Source organism: Heloderma suspectum, chromosome 4, assembly GCF_057233095.1.
Source record: "Heloderma suspectum isolate Gila_16-S chromosome 4, 16-S_ref, whole genome shotgun sequence".
NCBI classification, from domain to species: domain Eukaryota; kingdom Metazoa; phylum Chordata; class Lepidosauria; order Squamata; family Helodermatidae; genus Heloderma; species Heloderma suspectum.
Window position 1 is genome coordinate 170019572 of NC_139461.1, and position 15787 is coordinate 170035358.

The following is a 15787-nucleotide window of genomic DNA, read 5'->3' on the forward strand; positions in this document are numbered from 1 at the left end:
CAATCCTATGCAGGTTTAGACAGAAAAGAGGCCCACAACTCCCAGCAGAGAGGCACACTGGGAGTTGTGGGCCTTTTTTCTGTCTAAACATGCATAAGATTGCATCTTCCATTAATTTCATTCATTATATTTCTATACTGCCCCATAGCCAAAGCTGTCTGAGCGGTTCATAAAAATTGAAAACCATTAAAATGCATTATACAAAGTACAAAACCATTTACACAAAAACAAAGACAGCACACACACAGACAACATATATCTAAAAAACTTTTAAAAAAAACAATCAACCAAAGACAATCCAAGAACTGATTAAAAACTCATTATATGCTGGCAAATGCCTGAGAGAAGAGAGCAGTTTTAACCTGGTGCCGAAAAGATAACAATGTTGGCACCAGGCGGGCCTCATTAGGGAGATCATTCCAGACTTGGGGGGCCACCCCCCGAGAAGGCCCTCTCCCTTGTGCCACCCTCCAAGCCTCCCTTGGGGGAGGCATCTGGAGGAGGGCCTTAGATGCTGAGCATAGTGTACAGGTCGGTCCATGCCGGGAGAGTTGCTCCATCAGGTACTGTGGTCCTAAACTGTGTAAGGCTTTATAGGTCAAATCCAGTAACTTGAATGAGGCTCGGAAACATACAGGCAGCCAGTGCAAGCAGACCAGAATCGGTGATAGATTTTAATGAATCATTTGGGTTTCATGCCGGTGGTCCCTCTTCTCTTCAACAGGATGTAACTGTGGTGAGCAGCAAGGGCCATTTTCCCCAAGAAAAGCAGGCTTAGCTAACAGAGATGACAACCTTTCCTGTAGACTTACGCTGGGTCACGTGTGCAAAGGCTTCATTTACCTGCAAAGCAATTCAAACAAAGAGGCTCTAGAAGCTTTCCAAAGGCTCAGGGACACATGTATTTCTTCAGTGACACGTCAATATTGACTGTGTAACCAATGCACATGCAGGTCACATTCACAAAGGCGGACTGGGAAGTATTAATAGATCAGTCCCACTTTTGGCAGTGAGGTTCCCAAGTAGCTTTTAGGACAGCCAAGTACATTCTGTGAAAACTGCTATTTCAAACTGCTATTTCAAAAACCCTTTGGTTTTACGCTAAAGGGCCATTCAGGTGTAAATAGAGACCTGACCCACTAGCCTGGGAAAGCCAAAGACCACCATATTGTTCCTGGGCCACTGGTCATTGAGACAAGCTTGTCTTATTTATACACTAACCAGATGGCACAGAATTGGACTTCTCCAGATACGATACGATGAAAAAGCCAGAACTGTACTAGATCAGAAACCGGTGCCCTCGAAAAACTATCTACCGTGGATACAAGAATTTGAATTTTTAAAAACCAGTTAAATATTTTGTTTGTTTGTTTCCGCTAAAGGAAAACCGTTCCAATAATTAAAGACATTGACCAGGAAATGTTATTAAGACATTTGTCCAAATGAATGGTGGGTGGGAGGTTTGTACTTCCTTAATGAGATAGTAATAGGAACTGGAGTGTTAATCAGAGATAGCTAGTAACAGATGGATCACCGGATGAAGTACAGACTTCATCAATTCCTTGTGTTATTTTCAGTTACAGAAATGCACTGGCATAGCAACCCTTTGGAATACATCTTCTAGAGAGAAGCTCAACCTTAATATTCCTTTGAATTAAAGAACAATGTGCCCCTGGGTATATCCTGAGCCTCGGTTTTCAGTAACAGATCAATGGCGCTCGCAGTCCTCCCTCACAAGAGTCTGTTCCAGATTTCTCCAAATCTCCATTTCAACAGACTAATTAAGGTGGCAAAAGACATACTGTTGTTGCTCTTGTTAAACAAGTGGGTGTCAGAAACCCCAGCTGATCTACTGCAAATCATGCAGTGATCTACCAGTAGATCCCAGTCTACCTTCTGTCCACCACTGCACTGCACCACATTGGGTCTCCAGTGAAGCAATATTCCAAGGGAGGCAAAAAAGTCAGGTTGCTTACCTGTAACTGGAGTTCTTCGAGTAGTCATCTGTGCATTCACACATATAGGCTCTGTGCTTGTGCGGAGCCTTGATTCGGGAAACTTCTATAGCTGAGGAATTTTGGTGGGAACCCCTCCCGCACCTTCCCACTGTGCATATTCCAATGGGTTCCTGCTCAATCCCTCAGTTCCAAGGTGACCTCCAACTGTGGCCCCCTTAAAACCAAGGAACCCAGTACCAACACTAATGTGACATTGACTCCAAAGTGGAGATGGTGGGTGGGTTGTGTGAATGCACAGATGACCACTCAAAGAATTCCAGTTACAGGTAAGCAACCTGACTTTCTTCTTCGTGGTCTCTGTGCATCACACATATGGGCGAATAACAAGCTTACGTACCAGGAGGTGGGTTGGTGTCCTCATCGAAGAACCTCTGACAACACCATCTGGCCAAAGAAGCAGTCTTTACGGGCTCAAATGTCAAGATGGTAATGCTTGACAAATGTGGAAGGGGTGGACCAGGTTGCAGCCCGACAGACATCCGGGATTGACACCCCTCTCTCAAACGCCACTGACACCGCTGTTGCTCCGGCTGAGTGGGCCTTCACAGAACCAGACAGTTCCAAACCTTAGAGTTCATATGATAGTTTAATAGCGTGAACTACCCAAGACATGAAGCACTGGGATGAGACTGGGCGTCCCTTCTTAGATCCCCCATAAGAGACGAACAAGCGCTGTGACTGACGAAACAATTCCATCCTAGCTTTAGAGAACTCCAAAGCCCGGCAAACAGCCAAAGTGTGCAACATCCTTTCAAGAGCTGTTGTGGGTGAGGAGAAAAAGGCAGGAAGAACAACATCCTGACCCAAGTGAAAACTCGAAATCACCTTAGGCAGGAAAGCAATATGAGGACGAAGTACAACTTTGTCCTTATGAAATCATAGGTATGGATCGTCCACTCGAAGGGCACATAACTCTCCAGAGTGTTGTGCCGATGTGATGGCTACTAAAAACACTACTTTTAGCGAGAGAAGACGCAAATCTGTGGTACTGAGTGGCTCAAAGGGTTTTTGGGTAAGGGCATGCTCTATGTCGGTACTGGAGGTTTTACAGGAGGAGCAAGATTTCTAACTCCCCTCAAAAACTGATGGACTGAAGGATGCGATGAGATGGAAGAGACATTGTTAGCAAGACAGGAAGCCCAAATGGTTGCACTGTAAACTCTCAAAGAAGAACTTCGAAGTCCTTGCTCATGAAGCGAAAATAAAACTTCAGAATGTCCTGTATAGTGCAATGTACAGGATCGAAGCCATTGTCTTGAGCGAAAAAAGTAAAACATGTTCATTTACTCACATAGGATTTTCTGGTAGCAGGTTTCCTAGCTGCGTCAAGGATAGACTGGAGAGAAGCAGGTAAGTCTATCTGGTCTACCGCCAGATTCTCCACGCCGTGAGACATAAGGTAGGTAAGTCCAGATGCCTCACTTTGCCTCTGTCCCTGGACAGCAGCGCTGGTGTCGATGGGAGTTGAAGATAGTCCCCTCTGAACCGACACAGAAGCTTGGCAAACCAAGGTTGCCTGGGCCACCACAGTGCAATCATGATGCCCTCAGCTTTGTCCTTCTCCATCTTTGCAATCACTCAGGCGAGGAGTGGAAATGGTGGGAACGTATACAGGAAAACTCCCCTCCAATTCCTGGTAAAGGTACCTCCAAGAGACCTCGCACCTCTGTCAGCTCGACTGCAAAAACTGTGGCATGCTGCATTTTCCTCCAGCGCAAAGAAGTCGAAGAAGTCCACCAATGAAACATGCAGTTGTGGACATTTGGATTGAGCTCCCATTTGTGAGAGACTGGAGAGGAACGGCTCAGATGATTGGTCAGGGAGTTGTCTTCGCCCACAGTATTAATTGCTGTGAAGGTGATGTCCCATGTAGTGCACCACTCAAAGATTTCTATTGTCAGCCCAATCAACGACATCAAATGAGTCCCCCCTTGTTTGTTGAGGTGGCGCACCACTGTCATGTTGTTGGAAGCAATTTGGATGCGACGACCCCGCAGGACAACTTTGAAAGCCTTCAGGGCTTTGTCAACTGCAAGCAGCTCTAGGCCACTGATGTGGCTGATGGCCTCTGTCTTCAACTATAGCCTTTGTACTTTGAGATGTTCACTGTGAGCGCCCCAACCTAGCATCGAGGCATCCATTGTGACTGTCAGGGTTGGTGTGGGGAGCTGAAAAGGCAGGCCTCATAAGAGGTTCAACACCACAGTCCACCATCGAAGTGAAGTCCGGACCGCAGAAGGGAACCATAGCCTGACTCTCCAGGAGTCTTGCCACAGATCAAATGCCCTGATAAACCAGCTCTGCAATGTCCTCATGAAAAGGCGGGCATACGGGACCACCACAGTTGTAACCACCATCAGCCCTAGTAGTTTCTGTACCGTGTAGGCTCGTATGGTACGGCAGACTAGAACACCTGACGCAAGCTGCATTAACACTTGTGCTTGATCTTGAGGAAGAAACACCCAACCTTCCTGGGAATTTATGGAGGCTCTGATGAACTGGACCACTTGGGATGGCACTAAGAACGATTTGTCCATGTTCACACACAAACCAAGGTCTTTCAACAAGTCCAGGCTAAGTTGGACGCTTTCCTGCAAATGGGTCTTTGATTGAACAACTAGGAGCCAATCATCTATAGATCTGGACCCCTCAAAGCCTGAGATGAGCATGCACCATGGCCATGCATTTTGTGAAGACCCGTGGAGCTGCAGCAAGCCCGAACGGCTGCACCTTGAACTGGTAAGCAAGACCATTGACTGAGAAGCAGAGAAAACGCTGGCTGAATTCTCTCCATTGCGGTATGAAAGTATGCATCTTTCAGGTCTATGGTTGCAAACCAATCTCCCATCTGCAGCAAGGGTAGGATTGAAGCCAATGTGGTCATTCTGAACTTTCTGGGTGGAATGAACAGATTGACTCCTCTGAGATCCAGAATTGGGTGAAGCCCGCCGTCCTTTTTGGGCACCACAAATAGCGGGAATAGAAGCCCTCATGCAACTCCATCGGAGGGACTGGTTTGATTGCTCCCTTTGAAAGAAGTTGTCTACCTCTTCGAGAAGTAGTGGAGATGAAAGTGCCATTGTGATGCCCGAGAAGGGGGGGAAGAACATTGAACTCAATTCTGTAACCTCGATGAATAATAGCAAGGACCCATGCATCTGTCCCCTTCATGGATCACTGCCTTGTTGTGGAGAAGGGCTTGCGTAACTCAGTGAAGCCATAAGCTATGCCGTGCAGGGCCACCCAAGACGGACAGGTCATGGCAGAGAGTTCGGACAAAATGTGGTCCACTGGAGAAGGAAATGGCAACCCACTCCAGTATTCTTGCCAAGAAAACCCCATGGAACGTATCACAAGGCTAAAAGAGATGACGCCAGAAGATGAGCCCCTCAGGTCGGAAGGTGTCCAATATACTACTGGGAAGAGCAGAGGGTATTTCCAAGTAGTGCCAGAAACAGTGAAGCGGCTGGGCCAAAGCCGAAAGGACACTCAGCTGTGGATGTGTCTGGTGGTGAAAAGAAAATCCGATGCTGTAAAGAACAATATTGTTTAGGAACCTGGAATGTCAGATCAATGAATCAAGGTCAGCTGGAGGTGGTCAAACATGAAATGGCAAGACTGAACATCGACATTTTGGGAATCAGTGAACTCAAATGGACAGGCATGGGCGAATTTAATTCAGGTGACCATCATATCTACTATTGTGGGCAAGAATCCTTTAGAAGAAATGGAGTGGCACTCATAGTCAACAAAAGGGTGGGAAAAGCAGTACTTGGGTACAATCTTAAAAATGACAGAATGATCTCAGTACGAATCCAAGGCAAACCATTCAACATCACAGTCATGCAAGTCTATGCCCCAACCACTGAGGCCGAAGAAGCTGAGGTTGATCGGTTCTATGAAGACCTACAACACCTTCTAGAACTAACACCAAAAAAAGATGTCCTCTTCATCATAGGGGATTGGAATGCTAAAGTAGGAAGTCAAGAAATCACCGGGATAACAGGCAGGCATGGCCTTGGTGTACAAAATGAAGCAGGACAAAAGCTAATAGAGTTTTGCCAAGAGAACACGCTGATCATAGCAAACACTCTTTTCCAACAGCACAAGAGACGACTCTACACATGGACATCACCAGATGGTCAGTATCGAAATCAGATTGATTATATCCTTTGCAGCCAAAGATGGAGAAGCTCTATACAGTCAGTAAAAACAAGACCTGGAGCTGACTGTGGCTCAGATCATGAGCTTCTTGTTGCAAAATTTCGGCTTAAATTGAAGAACGTAGGGAAAACCACTAAACCATTCAGGTATGACCTCAATCATATCCCTGATGAATATACAGTGGAGGTGACAAATAGATTTCAGGGATTAGACCTGATAGACAGAGTGCCTGAGGAACTATGGACGGAGGTCCGTAACATTGTTCAGGAGGCAGCAACTCAATCCATCCCAAAGAAAAAGGAATGCAAGAAAGCAAAGTGGCTGTCTGATGAGGCTTTACAAGTAGCTGAGGAAAGAAGGGAAGCGAAAAGCAAGGGAGAAAGGGGAAGATATATCCAACTGAATGCAGAGTTCCAGAGAATAGCAAGGAGAGACAAGAAGGCCTTCTTAAATGAACAATGCAAAGAAATCGAGGAAAACAACAGAATGGGAAAGACTAGAGATCTCTTCAAGAAAATTGGAGATCTCAAGGGAACGTTTTGTGCAAAGACGGGCATGATAAAGGACAAAGAAGGCAGGGACCTAACAGATGCAGATGAGATTAAGAAGAGGTGGAAAGAATACACAGAAGAACTATACAGGAAAGATCTGAATGTCCCTGATAGCCATGATAGCGCGGTCACTGAACTTGAGCCGGACATCCTAGAGAGTGAAGTCAAGTGGGCCTTAGGAAGCATTACTAACAACAAAGCTAGCAGAGATGACAGTCTTCCAGCTGAGCTATTTAAAATCCTAAAAGATGATGCTGTTAAAGTGCTGCATTCAGTATGCCAACAAATTTGGAACACTCAACAATGGCCGCAAGACTGGAAAAGGTCAGTTTACATTCCAATTCCAAAGAAGGGCAACGCCAAAGAGTGTTCAAACTACCGCACAATTGCGCTCATTTCACATGCCAGCAAGGTGATGCTCAAAATCCTACAAGCTAGGCTTCATCAGTATGCGAACCGAGAACTACCGGAAGTACAAGCTGGGTTTCGAAAAGGCAGAGGAACTAGAGATCAAATTGCCAACATTCGCTGCATCATGGAGAAAGCAAGACAATTCCAGAAAAACGTCTATTTCTGCTTCATTGACTACGCTAAAGCCTTTGATTGTGTGGATCACAACAAACTCTGGCAAATTCTTAAAGTGATGGGAGTACCAGACCACCTTACCTGTCTCCTGAGAAACCTGTACCAGGGTCAAGAAGCAACAGTAAGAACCAGACATGGAACAACCGAGTGGTTCAAAATTGGGAAAGGAGTACGACAAGGCTGCATATTGTCACCCTGCTTATTTAACTTATATGCAGAGTACATCATGAGAAACGCAGGGTTGGATGAATTGCAGGTCGGAATTAAGATTGCCGGGAGAATTCTCAACAACCTCCGATATGCAGACGATACCACCCTAATGGCAGAAAGCGAAGAGGATCTCAAGAGCCTCTTGTTGAGGGTGAAAGAGGAGAGTGCAAAAGCTGGTTTGAAACTCAACATTAAAAAAACTCAGATCATGGCATCTGGCCCTATCACTTCCTGGCATATAGAAGGGGAAGAAATGGAAGCAGTGACAGATTTTACTTTCTTGGGCTCCAAGATCACTGCAGACGGTGACTGTAGCCATGAAATTAAAAGACGCTTGCTCCTTGGGAGGAAAGCTCTGGCAAACCTAGACAGCATAGTAAGAAGCAGAGACATCACCTTGCCGACAAAGGTCCGTCTAATCAAAGCTATGGTTTTCCCAGTAGTAATGTATGGCCGTGAGAGCTGGACTATAAGGAAGGCTGAGCGCCGAAGAATGGATGCTTTCGAACTGTGGTGCTGGAGAAGACTCTTACGAGTCCCCTGGACTGCAAGGAGGTCCAATCAGTCATTCCTAAAGGAAATCAACCCCAACTGCTCATTGGAAGGACAGATACTGAAGTTGAAGCTGAAATATTTTGGCCACCTAATGCGAAGAGAAAACTCTCTGGAAAAGACCCTGATGCTGGGAAAGACTGAAGGCAAAAGGAGAAGGGGACGGCAGAGGATGAGATGGCTAGATAGAATCACCGATACAATGAATATGAACTTGAGCATGCTCCGGGAGAGAGCGCAGGACAGGAAGGCCTGGCATGCTATGGTCCATGGGGTCACAAAGAGTTGGACACGACTGAACGACTGAACAACAAATGCATCTGTCATTATTTTCTGCCATGATGGAAAGAAGGCTATGAGACGGTAATGGAAGAGAAGATGATCCTGGAGAAAAAACGGTATCTGGGGGTAGTCAAAGACATTGCTTCTTTGTAAATTCAGGCTTCCAACAGGAAGACTGGGACCGTGATGTTGAAGCAAACTGGCCCTTCTGTTGGAAGCCCTGCTGCTGTCACACCAAGCAATCGTGATGAGGTTGAGACTGAGGGAAAGTTGACTGACGATACCACCAGCATTGTTTAAAGGGCAGCTGAGCTTGTGAAAGACCCATCTTCCTTGCTGTGGTCTTAGCCTTTTGAATAGCGTCCATGGCCTCATCAGTTTTGGAGTTAAATAAAGCCTCACCATCAAAGGGGAGGTCTTCAATTCGAGAATGTGTCTCCTGTGCAAGGCTCACCAATCTCAACCAGGCATGCCTGCAAAGCGTGATGGCCCCTACCATAGCCTTGGCATTGCAGTCAGCTTGGTGTCTCACAGTGTTAATTTGTTGCCTTGCTACCTTCATGGCCTCTGATTGAAAAACCCGTGCTAATTAACGTTGATCATCCAGCAGGTAGTCACAGAGAGAGCCAATCTTCTCCCATAGAAAAAGCTGGTACTAAGACATAGTCGGTATGATAATTTGTAACCCGTAGCCCAAGGGAGACAGAGGAGTATCTACGCCTGCCCATCAGATCCAGTCTCCTGCCTTCCTTGTCCACTGGGGAAGAATACACCCAATGAGACTTGCCCTGTGACCACTCCACAATAACTGAATTGGGTGGAGGATGGGTGAATAACATTTTTGCATCCTTCTCCTGGATCCTATACATAGTCTCTAGCTGTTTAGAGGTCGGCGTCATGGAGGATGGTGCCTTCCAGGACAGTTCTACCATCTGTAATAAAGTCAGAAGAAATGGAATGGCAACTGGAGTAGATGAGTCGGTATGGAGAACATCGAACACCGGGCCCTTAACTCTCTCCGCAGACTGTTGAGTCTCGAGACCGAACAACTGGGCCATCCTTGAAACCTGTTCAACGAAATGACCCATATCCTCTGAGGGGGACGATGGGTCCTGGGAGCCCAGTGACAACAGGTGACAATAGCGATAACGCAACAGATGAAACCAAAGCTGAGTCAGAATGGTGATCCTCTCTTGGGGAGCAGGAAGAACCCCGCTGAGCATCCTAGTCTCCAGGCTTAGGGGACTCAGCCTGAGGCAATGGAGAAGGAGCTCCACCTCCATCTGCTCTCTGCGTAGCCAAGGACTCTGGAACTGGCTGGTGAGACAGGCATAAAAGGCCTTGTGGAGCAGGCGCTGGCAACACAGGAGGAAGCGCCCTCACAAGTGGCGGCGGAGGTGGTGGCGGCGGCATGAAAAAAAAAGGAGCCTGGGGAAGGAGGACCAGCCAGCAGCTGCACCAGGTGGATCCTGAGCCTGAGCCTGCTTCTGCCCCCGCCCACAGGTACTTAAGGCGGGGCTGCCAGAGGCAGCGCCTCGGCGTCACGCCAAGTGCGATCCTAAGTGTGCACTTAGCATCGCACTTGGAGTTGCGTAAGATCTGAAGACCTACCCACCTGCCTCTCCAGAGACACCAGCAGCCACAATACCAGCAGCAAATAGCAGCAGCAGCAGAGGGCAGCAGCTTTAAAGACCAGGGGAAGGGGCAAACGTGGACTATCTGCTCCTTCTTAGCTGCTGTTCTCTTTTATCTCTTTTATATTCTTTTAAACTGTTGTGTATTTTATATCTTAATATTTTAATATGTGCCTGGGAGGACTATTGGGCAACTCAGGGGGTCGGGGAGGTGCCACCATAACTGTGGTCACGGGCAGGGGGAAGGTATGGCATTGGGGGATTAACAGGCCAGCTAAGGAGAAGAGGGGCTAGATACCTTACAGCTGTCCCCTCTTCTGGTTCTTCCCCCAACCTGATGGTTCCTGGCAGCCTTACCAGTCTGCCCTCGGGTCTGGTGGTGCTGCTGCTGAATGCCAGGTCGGCCCAAAATAAAATCTCCTCATCCATGATTTGATTGTGGATGAGGGGGCTGACCTGGCATGTATTACTGAGACCTTGGTGGGGGAACTGGGAGGGGTCACTCTCTCCCAGATGTGCCCTCCTGGGTATTTGGTGCAGCACCAACACCGACTTGAGGGTTGGGGAGGGGGGGTTGCCGTTGTCTATAGGAATTCAATCTCCCTCTCCAGGCTTCCTGCTCATTCGAGTGCAGATCTTGAGTGTTTGTACCTTGTGTTGGGTACCCGGGACAGATTAGGGATTCTGTTGGTGTACCGCCCACCCCGCTGCCCATCGGACTCCCTGCCTGAGCTGACGGAGGTGGTCTCAGACTTGGTGTTGAGGACCCCCAGGATGATGGTCCTGGGGGATCTCAACTTCCATGCCGAGGCCGCTGTATCCGGGGCGGCTCAGGACTTCATGGCCGCCATGACAACCATGGGGCTGTCCCAACATGTCATCGGCCCAACGCATATAAAAGGACACACGCGTGATCTGGTTTTCTCGACTGGGCAGGAGGATGGTGATCTGAAAGTGGAGGACTTAACATCTGTCCCTTTGTCATGGTCAGATCACTTCCTGCTGAGGTTTAGACTCCTGGCGGCCTTTCCCCTCTGCAAGGGTGGGGGACCTATTAAAATGGCCGGCCCCGGAGATTAATGGATTCCGATGGATTCCAGAGGGCTCTGGGGGATTTTCCTGCTGGAATGGCTGGTGCTCCTGTCGAAGCCCCGGTCGCTCTGTGCAATGCAGAGATGACTCGGGCGGTTGACACGATCGCGCCCAAGCGCCCTCTCCCTCTGAGCAGAGCCTGGCCAGCTCCTTGGTATACACCTGAGCTGAGGGCAATGAAGCAAGAGGGGAGACGGCTAGAACGCAGGTAGAGGAAAACTCGTGCTGAGTCTGACTGAACACAGGTAAGAGCCCACTATCGAGCCTACTCTGTGGCAGTGAGGGTGGCAAAGAGACAGTTCTTTTCCACCAGCATTGCATCTTCTCAGTGTCGTCCAGGGGAGCTTTTCCGAGTGGTTCGCGGCCTGTTACATTCTGGGCCAGGGAGAGAGACGGTGGAACCCTCGGTAGCACGCTGTGACAAGTTTACACGGCACTTTGAGGATAAAGTCGCTCAGATTCGTCATGAATTGGACACCACCATTAATGCAGTTCCATTGGTAGAGGCGTTCAGAGCACCGTCTGGTCCAGTTTTATTGGATGAGTTTCAGTTACTGAGGCCTGAGGATGCGGACAAGGTGCTTGGCCAAGTCCGATCGACCACTTGTGTGCTTGACCCTTCATGGCTTATTAAATCAAAGAAGGAAGGGATGTCCAGCTGGGTCCAGGTGGTTGTAAATTCCTCCTTGAGAGAGGGAGTGGTGCCTGCTGCTTTAAAAGAGGCAGTAATTAGACCACTCCTGAAAAAGCCTAACCTGGACCCAGAGGATGTTAACAATTATAGGCCAGTGGCCAACATCCCCTTCCTGGGCAAGGTGCTTGAGCGGGTGGTTGTAGGACAGCTCCAGGCACTCTTGAATGAAATGGATTATCTAGATCCATTTCAATCGGGCTTTAGGCCTGGTTTTGGAACGGAAACTGCCTTGGTCGCCCTGTGGGATGACCTCTGCCAGGAGAGGGACAGGGGGAGTGCGACCCTGTTGATTTTCCTGGACCTCTCAGCGGCTTTCGATACCATCGACCATGGTATCCTTCTGGATAGGTTGTCTGGGTTGGGAGTTGGAGGCACTGCACTACAGTGGTTCCGCTCCTACTTGGATGGCCGATTCCAGAAGGTGGTGCTGGGGGATTACTGCTCTGTGCCATGGCAATTGTGCCATGGGGTTCCACAGGGCTCTATTTTATCCCCCATGCTGTTTAACATCTACATGAAACCGCCGGGGGAGGTTATCCGGAGGTGTGGGCTGAGGTGTCATCAATATGCAGATGACACCCAGCTCTACCTCTCTTTCTCATCAAAACCAGGTGAGGCAGTGGCTGTTCTGAATCAGTGCCTGGGCACGGTAATGGACTGGATGAGGGCCAGTAAACTGAAACTCAATCCAGACAAGACGGAGGTACTGTTAGTGGGTGGTTCGTCTGCCCGGCTAGGTGATATTCAACCTGTTCTGGAGGGGGTTGCACTCCCCCTAAAGGATCAGGTTCGTAGTTTGGGGGTGCTCTTGGATCCAGAACTGTCACTTGAGGCACAGGTGAACTCAGTGGCACGGAGCACTTTTTATCAGCTTAGGCTGGTATACCAACTACGCCCTTATCTGGACAGAGATAGCCTAGCTACAGTTATCCATGCTCTGATAACTTCTCGTCTGGATTACTGCAATGCATTATACATGGGGCTGCCTTTGAAAACAGTCCCGAAACTTCAGCTGGTCCAAAATAGGGCAGCAAGATTGTTAACAGGGACTGGCCTGCGAGCTCATATTATGCCAGTACTTTTCCAGCTGCACTGGCTGCCAGTCCATTTCCGGGCCCGATTCAAAGTGCTGGTGTTAACATTCAAAGCCCTTAACGGCTTGGGGCCAGGTTACCGGAAGGATCGCCTCCTCCCAGATGTGCCTGCCCGGACCTTAAGATCATCGTCAGCGGCCCTTCTCCGTGAGCCCCTGCCAAAGGAAGTGAGGCGGGTGGCTACTAGGAGGAGGGCTTTTTCTGTTGTGGCATCCCGGCTCTGGAATGAGCTCCCTAGTGAGGTTCGCCTGGCACCTACATTGTATTCCTTTCGGCGCCAGGTGAAGACCTTTTTTATTTTCCCAGGCATTTTAGCATTTTAGCTTTCTAAATTTTTATCTTTGTTGTTTTAAATCTGTATTTTAAACTCCTGCACTGCTGCTAGGTTTTATTGTGGTTGTATTGTTATATTGTGGTTTTAATGTTCTATATATTTTAAATTGTTTTATTGTGTGTTGTTTGGTTTTAATTTTTGTGAACCGCCCAGAGAGCTTCGGCTATTGGGCGGTATAGAAATGAAATAAATAAATAAATAAAATCTCCTGCGCCAGTGGCCTAAATAGGGAGGCTGATGGGGAAGCATCTCGGTAGCTTCAGTAATCACCAGGATAAGCATAATGTCCATAATGATACAGCTGAGGTCTATAATAATTCCCATTCCCAAATGTCACATTCATGACGACAGGCTGGAGGACAAGACCAGTCCGATCCTCTCTTCCAGTCGGAGTGAGGAGAGTGAGATCCCTCTCTGTACCGTGCCTGCAGAAACTCCAGTGCCCATTCACCCCTGTGGGAGTAGGCGGAGCAAGCTGAGTGCAGGGAGAGGTCACCATGTCGAGGACACATTCGCTTGAATCTGACATCTCCTCGATCCAGAGTCGGTGTCAAGTCTCTACGCTCCCCTTCCGACATGGAAGGTATTGGCAGTGCTGCCGAGGTCAGTACCAAAGGCACTGAAACCACTGGAATTGGCAAATCTAACACTGGAGGCAGCGTTGGCAGCCAGCCAGGCATTCTAGCTGGGAGAGTAACCTTTTTTTGACTCCTTCCTCTTCTTCTTTTTCTTCCGGCTTCAGGTGGATGAGAAGATCTTGCCTTTTTCAACAACTTCTTAGCAAGGGAAACTGCCAAGGAAAGGCCCGTGGTTAGAGCCGGAGCTGACTGGGTAGGCGGAATCAGGAGGGTTTGGAAACCTCTTTCTGAGGAATCTTATCTGTGGCCTTAGGCCAACTTACAGGGTGATCTGAGATCAATGCCATGGATTTTTCAGGGGCGTCCACCGCCTTCTCCCAAAGGATCGCTTTAGGTCTATCAGTGCGATTTTTCCTCGCCTGCTTACTAAACGACATACAATGGTGGCAGGCTTCCACAATATGACCTTCACCCAGGCAGAGAAGGCACAAGCAGTGACTGTCCGTGGGAGGTGATTTCCCCCACAACTAACACACTTTCAGAAAGGGGCCTTAACGGCCATATGCCCAAAGGCGCCATGTGATCAAGGATCGCAAGACCAAAATAAAATTTAACCAAAAACGAAAAACAGTTAAAGGCAGAAAGACTATAGAAGAAGAAAGAGAAAGCCAGAAAAAAACCAGATAAATTTCTCCTCAGCCAAAGCCTAACGAGAAGTCCCTTCGATTGAGTACTACTACAATGGCAGTCAACAAAGAACTGAGGGATTGAGTGGAACCCGCTGGAATATGTGCAGTGGGATGGTGGGGGAGGGGTTCCTGCCAAAATTCCTCAGCTATAGAAGTTTCCTGAATTGAGGCTCCACGCAGGTGCAGAGCCCATATGTGTAATGCACAGAGACCACAAAGAAGAATAACTACAAATCAAGAGAGATGGCTCCCAATGTCGTTTTGGATTTCCGGGGGGGGGGGGGGCAGGATACAAATAATTCCTGAAACAAAATGCTAAATTATGAAACATCTGCCTCTTATTTCACATTTGCTCCAGACCTCCCACAAGAAACAGATCTCAAAAGCTTTAAATTCTGTAAATAGCGGTGATCTCTGGTATGGCCGTCCACTGAACGCCAATGGACAGAATGCTGGACTTCAACCCGAGAAAAAATTAAAATTCAATTATGGGCTTTTATTTCAGTTAAGCCACCCAGCAGCTCTGTAAAATTGGGACACTAATTGCTCTGAGGTAAAGGAGGCAAAAATACCATTATTCACCCTGAAAGATAACAGATGCCTATACATATTTACACAACCTTCTTTGGACCTCCTCCTTCCTCTGTAATAACTACTTTGAGAGGAGTATTTAATGTAGCAGACAGATCTTTTTAGGCAAGCAATACAACCTCTTTGCTCACAGGTCACTGATCATTCCAGAAGCCCTCTAAAATGTCCTTGGTGGATTCTGACGCTGGCCATCGTCAGACATTGGTCTCTGTGTATCAAACATTCCTTATGTTTTTAGGCAGAAGGTGACAAATTTCAAGATTCTGCCACCTTCTAGGGAAACAGGACTGGATTAAACAAGGGTTCTTGGGACCATACATATCACAAATGCAGAGAAGGAACAGCAAAAATCATATTCATGTGTGAGTGCGCACACATATCCATCTAACTATCTAACTATCCAGTATCTCTCAGCCTGTTTCAGAAACTGAATTCAATGTTTCTATAGTCTGAGGAGCATTCTACAACCTATGCTGAATCTTACAGTTTTGCTGGATTTCCTCATACTTTGGAATATATCCGATGCACCTTTTCAGGTGCTTTTCTGGTAAGAATGGAATGGTCATCACCATTTGAGCTGTTGGGCCTTTTAAAGGATGCTGAAGGAATTCACTGGGATAATCAGTCACCAATATTAATGAGGCCCCGCTATACAGAAACCATAGCATAACGGTTAATAAATCCCTGCAGAGGGAGTAACTAATAAGCAATTCATCTGT

The 15787-nt window shown here is 47.7% G+C and overlaps 1 protein-coding gene across 3 annotated transcripts in view; it reads right to left on the minus strand.

The window, feature by feature from the left end:
• Positions 1 to 645: 645 nt before the first annotated feature.
• The window catches only part of LOC146347735 (protein Cryzl2-like), a 35256-nt gene continuing 20114 nt past the window's right edge, over positions 646 to 15787 (minus strand). For all 3 annotated transcript variants that reach the window (XR_014790398.1, XM_084851223.1, XM_084851222.1), the window contains one exon: positions 646 to 843. Coding sequence is in view for 2 of the 3 variants with exons in the window: in XM_084851223.1 (XP_084707349.1) it covers positions 775 to 843 (69 nt within the window). In the remaining variant the exon portion in view is untranslated. The remainder of the gene's footprint in view (positions 844 to 15787) is intronic.